This window comes from Dermochelys coriacea, chromosome 4, assembly GCF_009764565.3.
Source record: "Dermochelys coriacea isolate rDerCor1 chromosome 4, rDerCor1.pri.v4, whole genome shotgun sequence".
NCBI lineage: Eukaryota > Metazoa > Chordata > Testudines > Dermochelyidae > Dermochelys > Dermochelys coriacea.
This window is the reverse complement of record NC_050071.1, coordinates 52,623,343-52,633,657: the sequence shown is the minus strand read 5'-3', so window position 1 is coordinate 52,633,657 and position 10,315 is coordinate 52,623,343. Positions and strand designations below refer to the sequence as shown.

The window sequence follows — 10,315 nt, the reverse complement described above, 5'->3', positions numbered from 1 at the left end:
CTTGATTTTTCTTTACTGTATTAAGTCTTCCCTCCCTTTGATGACTAAGGGATTGTCTTTCTTTGAAAAATTACAGTAGGGTAACTACATCAATTTTTAATTTATCTATTAGACTGGGGTGCAAATGGTTAGTAGAATACCTAGACCTTTTGCTTTACACAGTATCATTATCTGCATTTTTCAGATGGGGAAACTGGGGCTGAGAGGTGCAGTAATTTGCCCAAGATTACCTAGTAGGCCAGAGACAGAGTAGGGAATAGAATCCAGCTCCAGGGTCCTAGTCCAGCACCTAATCCAGTGGATCATGCTATCATTTGATGCATGTAACCATTTGAAATCAATGAATCTGTTTAAGCGTGATTTTAAACTGGTTAAGTGCATTGACATTATTAAGGGTTTGAAGCAATGTAACTAGATAGATTTTAAATCTATCTGGTTACACCAGTGCATACATCTAATCTAGTCCAGTCTTAAAAAAATTGCAGTGGAAGCACTTGAAGGAGCAAGGATGCCGAGTCTCAGAGAAAGCTTTTATTCTAGCTGTTTGAGTTAAATAGGTGCTAACATTAAGAAATTAATCAGACTGAAATAAAATTTCCTGTTTCAACTAATCGGGTTCTTATTTCCTTTAAACCTGTGTTGTCATAAACCTACTATTTTTGCAGTCAGCCACCAAGCCTTTTATGAAATTAAGGTCAGACAAAACCTGAATTTCTGTAAGTGGAACAAATCTTTTTGGGAGTATGGAAAGGGCTTTAAGTTTGCTTGATTAATCGCAGAGCAACAAAGGGTACAGAGCTATTTTGTTTCCTTTTCAGGTCATAGTTAAGGACCTTATTTGTGTGAGAAGCTCTATTGCCTTAAATGAAGATACTCAACCCTACTGAAAATTCCAGCAACTCCTTTGTGATTATCCAGCTAATCTGTTTCTTCTGTGCCCTGTTTCTTTCAATCAGATTCAGATATAGAAATCAGCAGCTGTTACCCTGTTCCTAACATACCTCTGAACCTGCCAAGACCCAAACTTGGGACATAATGTGTGACAAAGACTTGCAATATAATACTGATGCATGAAATTTAAAATGCTGTGGGATTTTTTTCTTTACTAAAATAACCTTTATTTTAATGTAAATTTTCTACAAATAGAGGACACCAAATTTGTGTGAAATAGAGGAAATTGGGACTAAAATGAATATCACTCAAAATGAGGGACACTGGGGAAAGGTGATTCTCCAGTGAAAAATCTTAAAGGGACCTTCCCATTTGGGCCATTCGCAAGGGCTGCTGGAACAACCCCTAAAACTGACCATCACGTGTCTTTCAGCATTCACAGAAGCCTGGCCTAGCAGGGATTTATCTTGTATGCGTTTGGAGCCATAGATCTAGATCATGTTCTATTTCTTTTAAATACAGGTCAGTGTTTATGAGGCAGCATTGGTCCCTATGCTAAAGTTGCAGAAAAATTTTCAGATCTTTGACTTCTGCAGAAGGCGCGGAGTTCTCAAAGGGTGACAATGAAAGTTTGACCAGGAGGGTTGAGAATTGGCAGTATGGGGCCCAGCTTGAAGTTCTGCTTTGACAATATTTAGCTCAAGGGTAGTTAAGAAGAAGATTGGGGGCCAAATCTGGATGGACAGATGCTTTTGAATGGACCATGAAATCTTCTTATTTACTTGTTTTTCTGAGTCTAGACCTTGACTATATCTTGACCAAGAAATTCAGACCTTGACAAAAAATAATTACCCTGGATTTAGCTGATGGAACATAGTACTGCTCAACCTACTGTGGCATACATAGCAATCATAGCTGGGAAAATTTCAAACTCTATTTTGTTTCTCTAGCACTGACTGCACCACGTTGCAGCAGAGGATTAAAATAAAGTAAGATAGGAAACTGGAAAGACAGTACAACCCTTCTTCACACTAAGTGGACCTATGGTCTTCAAGAATCTTGCATTCCTGGCTTTTAAATCGGCTTAGAGCCCACTAGCAAAATCCTTCATCACAAACGTGAGAGATCCCTTGTGGGCTGGAGGATTTGGGGGTGGGCGCGCGTTATTCAGATTACAACTTTTTAAAAAGCCTCCCCTCTAATCACCGCAGCCCTTTAGTTGTATAAATGACTCCCCCTGGGAGAGCTCCCAATCCCCCAGGGGCCGTGGCTCGTGCCTCAGCCCTCTTGGGGTGGTGTCACGGACAGCACAGAGGAGCCCAGGTCCCGGCCCCAAGGAAGGGCCGCGGGGCCCTGGTTGGAGAGGGGAGGCCCGGCCCCGGGAGGCGGAGATGGGCCGGGTCTGCCCTCTCCCCTCCCACTCACGGGGAACCGCTGTCTCCTTCCCGCGCTCGATCCCGCCGCTTCGCTCCGGGCAGCCGCCGCAGGGCAGCCACCATGTACGTCTGCAGGGCTGCCTGGCAGGCGCTAGCCGCTCGCTTGGCCGGCGTGTCCTCCACGGCCGCGCTTCTCAGACAGCACGGTAAGCGCGCGGGCAGCGAGCGCCTGGGGACGGGGCGAGCTGCGGGGCAGGTTGCGGTCGCGGCTCCGTTAGGTCATCTGCAGCCCCCGGCTGGGCGAGGGGGTGAAATCGTGCTGGCGAAGGGCGCCCTGCGCCTGCCTGTTGGGGAAGTGGCCGGGGAGAGGAGACGTGAAGGTCACAGGTGGGGAATGGAGCCCAGCCGGGGGGGGGGGGGGAGTTACAGCTCGCCCCGCCATCCTCCTGCCAGGTCCTGCAAAGGAGGAATGCCAGGCAGAGAGGCAGGAGCGAAACAACCGGCTGCAGGCCTGGAAGCTGCTCCTTCGACATATCTAGGTGTCGCCCGCCTCTGCCTGTACCGTTGCTATTTGCCTGACCGAGAGGTGTCGTTCAGGCTTGAGCTACCGGATCCTTCTGCGCTGATTTTAATTTCTGTGTCGTGCTGAACACTGGGCTATTTTTTGCTGAAGAAGAAAAGGGGGGACACGAGTCTATAAACATGCCAACTGAGCATTGGGAGGGTGTTGTGCAATTGAAGCCAGACGTCCTCGGTCTGCGCCCTACAGGGATCGTCCATGTAACCAGCTGACACAAATACAGGCGATCGCAAACAAGGTCCAACGCTTTTGTGAATACTTTGGAGCCCTGGATGTGGCTGGGTTGGAATAACGAGCAAGAAGAGCATTTTCATGCGGTTCAGCACCAAAACCTGCTGCCGCCAGCCAGTGTTGATCCATTTCATTTGTTGTTCCTGAAAATGTAGATGCATTGCAATAAGCTGTGTGTTTATCTGAGTGTATGCACTTACTTTGTTAGGTTATATTTTGGCCTTATAACCTTATCTTTCCCCCATTTGTCTCTAAAGTCCATGTAAGGTTATCTTAGAAAAACAAAACTTGTTTTAATTTTTTAAAGGTAATGATGAGCAACTCAGTGATGACACCTCAGTGCTTGCTTAGTGAAGGAGAATAAGTGATAAGGATACAAATTTAAGACTCAAGTATCCAAAGGTGATAGCAAAAATTTGCTTTGAAAAATACATCCCCCTGGTCTTCTCTAGTAATGACAAATACTTTGTGTTGAGTAACTGCGGTGTTTAAAAACAACTGATCTATTGAAGATGACCAAGTCTCCCTAAAAAAAAAAACAAAACAAAACTCAGTTTATTCTTGACTTTTTCCCTGTAGTGCACTTTGCTGCTTGATCTTCTGAGTCAGTGGTTAAAATGTGTATTCCTCCTCTTCACTCAAAAGAAAATGCATTTATGTATTTAGATTAGAATGGTTTTTGTTTGTTTTGTTGTAATTTGAATGAAAAAAGTCAAGAAGAGGCTCTGAGTAGTGTCCAAACTTCAGCTTTTCTCTCTGAATGTGACAATACAATTCAGGCTGGTACATAGCAGTGATACTTTTTGACACTTCCGGAAGTGTATAACCCATAGCAATGCCTCTCAACCATACTGAATATTTTCATCCTAACTGTATACTTTCATACAAATAACACAAAAGCCACACCGAGAATCCCTACGCACAGAACACTGCAGCAACCGCTTGCAACAGAGCTTCATCAATATTTATGCATCAGATTCCTGCACCAAGAGAAAAGTCAGAATAGCATGTGATGAGACAAATGCTGCTAGACATAATCTGGCACATGATGGTAATAGTTTATTATAGAATGAGGCTATTGATTCTTCTTCCAGTCACTGGTGTGTATACAGCTGCAGAAATGACTGGACAATATACATATATTTTGAATTGCAATAGCCCCTGTGAATATATGATTAAATTGCTTGAGTCCATTTTGCCTCCCTAAATACCCTAGTTACAACTCTGACAACAGAACTGCTTTATATTTATTGAAAGATCGTTCAGGAACATAACACTTAGTATATATTATTAATTTGGGGTGCAGTTACAGAGTGCAGTTAAAATCTTCATTAGATCACAGTAGTATGTATGGTTTTTTCTAAGCTCTATTTGACATTTAAACTGCTGTGCAACAGAATTCCTTGGTGATGCCTGTTGGATCAACATCTGGGCGAGTATCAAACCACCAGAACCAGGCAAAAACAAACCCAGCTAACAATGCTACTGTTCCCCATAACAAAATAAATTTCAACCACTACTGATAATATGGTGCAATACCCCACCCTTCTTAACCCTTCCCAAATGCCTGAGAGACAAGGCCTTGCGGGATGTCCCAGACCAGGACTCTTGGAGTGATCTCCAAGTTTGAGCTATTGGGACCAGGAATATGTAAATCTAAAGCCAAGGACTCCTCCCAGAGAATGCCCAGCCAGTAATCCTTCCTCTTTAAAGTGACAGGGCCCAGTGCCTCTGTTGATTACAACTATGGCAGAGTCACAAAGGGACAGTCATTCTCACACATAGGTATGTTCCATTTAGGGCTTTTAGCTTAAATTAATAGACAGCCAGTGCACATCAAGGACCACACGTGTAATGTTCTCATAGTGAGATACTCCACTTAGCAAGTGTGAAGCTACATTTAGTTAAAGTACTTGCTTAATTTTCTTTGTTTTTGCCAGCTGACTTTGTTTCAACTTTCTACAGATTCATCACTCTGCATCTCAGGTCAGATATTTTCTGTTATTTTATTAGCACTTTATTTTAACATTAAATAATGTTTTATACAGCACCTCTTCGCCAGATGTCATCTGGCAGCATCCCTGGCTCTTCTGGGGAGAACCTGATTTACTGTCTGTTTGCTGGTGTGGCGTGCACTGCTGGTGGATATTATGTAAGTGCCTTGTGTTTTAGGAGTATATGAAAGATGCAGTTAACATCAGTGTCATGTGGGGGAGATGTAGCATGATCACGTAATTAAACATGGACTTAAAATATGAAAACGGAGGTCCTTGGTGAATCAAGCTCCTCTTCTCTTTCCATACCAGGGAAATGTGATGATGGGTTCTGGATAATTAAATTTCAAGTTGGCTGGGGGAAGGGAGAGAAATCCCTTATCCCAAAGTAAAGTTGAATTTGTCTTTTGGAGATTCTTGAGGTGGGAATTTCATACCAAACGATGCTGTTCTACATCAGCAGTGAAATAATGTAAAAGAGGTGTACAGAAACAGAGAGACCGAGCTTTTTCCTCTTTCTGTGTTCTTGGCTAATAAGAAAACAGGTATAAATATTACAGGCATGTCTGAACGAACCATGTTTGGGCCCAGTTCAAGACCCGTTCTCCTTTGAATAGTTTGCTCCCTGAGGACATATTTTTTTGAAGCACAGATGTCGGACTGTAAGTCTTCTAAATACTTCAGTTCTGTGAATGTGTAGCATTTTCATGGTGGAGTGATGCATTTTTTTATTCCCCCTTTTCCAAAGTCAGTCTCCTCTCTCCCCCTAAGTCTTTCACACTTTTTTTCTTCCACTTCATCTCACTAAATCCTTCATTTCTCAGTTTCTTCAGCCACTAATTGCTGCTTCCAAAAATAACAGCTTCTGGTGGGTGAATGGAATCTATCACTCAATGAATATTCAAAAATATATTCATTTTATTATTTCCATTAGGCTTAACTTTCTCCTTCAAGCATTTGGTTTGTAATGATTTCTACTGCTGATTGACAAGTATTTTTTATTAAATGAAGACTGTTGAGTCAATTTTGACCCCCACATTTAGCGTTTATAAAGCATAAAGATTAACAGAAATATTTCCTTGTTTTTAAATAGTCACCTCCAATTCCTAAACAATGCCGTATTGTGTGAACATGAGACCGACTAGTTTGTTTCCACTTTGCAAGAGGAGAGAAATGCAAAATTTAAAACTAAAAGTTTTGTATGATTAACTATTTAAAGTAGATTTAATTTTTTTAAAAAATAATCTAAGGTGGCCTTTCAACATAAGGAAGAACTCTTGGTTAAAGTATGATTTTTTTTTTAACTTAGTAGTAGAGCTGTGGAAATAAGTGCAGGTATGTAATTTTATTTTCAGGCCTACAGAACAATCAAGTCAGACAAAAAGAGGTACAACGAACGTATTCATGCTATTCAGCAGAGTAATACAGCTGAGTGGAAACCAAAACCCTGGCCACCCCAGGGTAAGTTGTGGTGTTTTTGTTTTGTTTTAGTTTTTACCATGTTTCTTTCCGCACACAAGAATTCTGCAAGAAATGGAGCTTATTTCTAGACTCGACAGTCAAACCTCTACCATACTCTGTCTCCTCCACAGTCCATAGCTTTTTACTTGCTTTATCAGTTTAAATCATTCTGCTACTGTTTAAATTGCAGAGAAAAAAAAATTAATGAGAAGACAGTGAATCTGGTAGATACCCCATTTGAAGAAATCCATTTGAAAGGAAACGGTTAACAGAGGAACCAGTAATAGCAGATTGCGTGATAAAACTTGATGACTGAAAGCTTAATTAAACTCGACTAGATGAATAATGCTGTCAAAACCAGTTCTGTCCTTTTGTTTGTTTGTGAAGCAAAATTATATCTTTGTCCTGGTCATTAGTTTGGCTCCAGGCCATACATTAGTGAACACAATTGCTGTACAGTCCAATCTCAGCAGGCTGGGGAGAGGAAAATTTGTTTAAGTTTTCAAAATACTGTGTATAAAATCCATTTCTTCCTCCTGCCCTCTCGCCTCCCGAGCATTGGCTTAATCTTAACATTAAACTAACTGACATAATTTAAACGTACAGCCAATTTAAGTGAACTAGAGGATTACAGAGGTCTGTTAAGTTGAGTGGAGACATTCTTCTTGTTCTTTAACATTATTATTGTACAGAACTTTACAGTCTTTTTTCATTAATCAGTTAGTCTAATATAGATGGAAAACTGTTTTTCCCCTGGTGTGTACTTTGCCCATATTTATATGTGCTGTTTCAGATATTGGTCTATTTGTACATGCCAGAGTTCACACAATGTATACTGGAACCTAACACTACTAAAATTAAAAAGAAAGATGGTGGGGAGGGAAATTAGGCTAAAAATGACCCGAGGGTTTTAAATGCAGTTCCATTATGAAAAGTAACTATAAAATGGTATTGTAGGGATCCATATATATTGCTTCAATTGTCAAATCAAATGGGCTCAGTTCACAAATAAAGAGATGGCTCTTAGCTGGTATATGTGATATTTGTGGCTAAAGTTTGCTGAATACGACTGAATACATACAGGGAGCAGATTTCTGGAGTAAGAAAGCACCATCTTGAAAGTCCCAATTCAGAACAGACGCATACTTGAAATTGATTGCTTCTGTAAAGGTTGATTCCCCTCTTGAATTGTACTAGAGTGCTATTACTTTGCAAGGGAAAATTATATCCTACTTCTTTCACTAGTTCTAAAGTTTAAGATTAAAGGATTTTAACACTACTCTTATAAACGATAAAATATGTATGTTTCTTTCCTATTCTTAAACAACTGGAAATGGTAAGTTTTTAAATTTCCTCTTTAGATGTTAGGACTCGTTTAGTTTAAATACAAAAACTGAACAAACATTTACTGGCTCTTCCCAAAATGTAAGTCTATATTTGATAAATGTGTGAGAATTTAAAATACTTCTGTGATGAGACCAAAAAAGATGTTGCCTTTTCCTGACAATATTGAGATGGTCTTAAAGGAATCTTATCCTGAAGAGCCTGATATTTGTAGAGAGGGGTAGACAGTCTAGCAGTGGCAAGTAGAACTTCATAAGGGAGTTAATTGGATTCTTTCTCTGAGGATTTGATCTTACAAGGTGCTGAGGTTTGTGGTCCTAATCCAGCAGAGCATGCATGTGCTTAACTTTCAGCTTGTGTGCGATCCCACTGAAGTGAATGGGCCCACTTCCATGCTTAAAGTTAAGCATGTATTTATGTGTTTTTTGGATTTGGGTCAGAGTACTTTATACCATGTAGGATCAAGCCTTGATTTTGTGACTATCTTCAAGATCCTTTCCCACAGCTTTAAATCTGTACTATATAATACTTAATAAAAAGAAAAGGAGTACTTGTGGCACCTTAGAGACTAACAAATTTATTAGTAACAAGTTTATTAGTTCGTGAGCTACAGCTCACTTCATCCAAATGTATCCGATGAAGTGAGCTGTAGCTCACGAAAGCTTATGCTCTGATAAATTTGTTAGTCTCTAAGGTGCCACAAGTACTCCTTTTCTTTTTGCGAATACAGACTAACACGGCTGCTACTCTGAAACCTATAATACCTAATGTCTTTCATCTCCTGGATGTATTTCACAAAGATCTGATGAAGTGGTAAAGTGACCATCAATGGAGGATGCTCAGATACTTCTATTTTTTTGTCAGTTCACAACTGTCCTCTTCTTTAATGACCATGGCCATTAATAAATTAACTTACATTCTGAAACCTCTCTCCAACCTCCTTCCCAGGATCACACTCCTGACTCTGAATGTCAGCCTTGGGATTTTCACTTTTAATTCAGCATTCAAATAGCTGTAACCTCAATTTATAATACAAATCCACTGTTGAATCAGCTCTCACATTTCTACCCTTTCTATAGCTTTTAAAATTGTTCCTCCCCTTCCATCCTCCATGCCCCCCAAATTCTTCTCCCATGTTCCCTAAACTGGCTTCTGTTCCCTTCTATCTTAGAATTCCCTAGATTAACATTTTTCATTTTCTCAAAAGCACAAATGTCTTTGCTCCCTCTTATTTTTTTCTTCTATGTGTAGTCCTAATCCTGTAGTTAGCATGTGTCTCATCACAGAACAGTGCTATGTGGCTTCCCCTCCCTGCCTCCACAGAATCAGTGCCCACAACTTTGCCACCCTCACCTCCTTTGAGTGCAGTTAGTCATCATACTTATTTTTCACAGTGCTTGTTGTGGAAATAACTAATTAGAGAACTGGTGAACCTGCCACTCAGAAGAACATAAAATCTAACCCGTTAAAGCTAGATGATGTTACAGATAGTGACTTATTTGAGAAATTTCTGCTTTTTTTGGGATGTTGGGGAACAGTGAACAGAGATAAACACATCCTGGTACACTCTCTTAGCATGATACAAATAATAGTTATATTTACTTATTATTATTAATATAACATGGAGAAGGCAACCATGTGGCTAGAAGGACTGGAATTTACAACCAGGGAATAGATGGTTAGGTTAGAGGGAGAATTTCCTTCGCTTTCTCCCAGTCATTTGTCTTTTCTTTCCCATAAAGTAACCAATGTCATTTTCCCTGTTAAATGTTTTTTTCCCCCAAAAATACTCAATTCTCAGAAGGCACACAGCCCTCCCAAAAAGAATTTATACAAAAAAACTACAAAATGGTCAAAAATATCAAATGCTTTTTTCAAGTTCATTTTTAATTTGGTTATTTGAAAACTTGAGAAGTTGCAACCAGCTCTATTAACAAACCTTTTAAACTCCTATTGATCTATAAACCAAACTTTAACAAACACAGAATGTAATAGTGGGTTTTAAAGTCTCTGGGAGGAGCATGAATAGAAATAGTGGTAGAAAATCTTATTAACTTATTGTGAAATGAATGTTTGCTGTAACAGAGTACACTTCATTTTTTATCCTCTGAGTGCATGTATTTGCTTATGTGTCCTCCTTTCTTGTTCTAGTGTGCCCCCCTCTTCAAACTTGTTTCTGATCTGCTTTTTAGTGGTAATTTTCTCTTAATTTAACTTTTAATTGTAAAAGCTGATTCAGCCTTTCTAATCATTACTTTACTTTTACACTTTCCAGAATAAAATACAAGGGAAATCTCTCTTTCCAAACCTGAGGATGTAAAATACAAACAAAGAGAGAATCCTTCACCATTGCATACCTCGCAGCCTACCTTGGGATGACTTTATGCCTTCTACTGTAAAACTTCACACTTGTGAGACTTAAAAAATACTATCTTTAC

General features: G+C 39.9%; 1 protein-coding gene across 1 annotated transcript in view; it reads left to right on the top strand.

The window, feature by feature from the left end:
• Nucleotides 1–2,221: 2,221 nt before the first annotated feature.
• LOC119855052 (mitochondria localized glutamic acid rich protein) overlaps nt 2,222–10,315 on the top strand; it is a 51,560-nt gene continuing 43,466 nt past the window's right edge. The window contains exons 1-3 of the mRNA XM_038400440.2: nt 2,222–2,473; nt 5,127–5,230; nt 6,428–6,533. Coding sequence (XP_038256368.1) covers nt 2,389–2,473; nt 5,127–5,230; nt 6,428–6,533 — 295 coding nt within the window. The 5' untranslated portion in view covers nt 2,222–2,388. The remainder of the gene's footprint in view (nt 2,474–5,126; nt 5,231–6,427; nt 6,534–10,315) is intronic.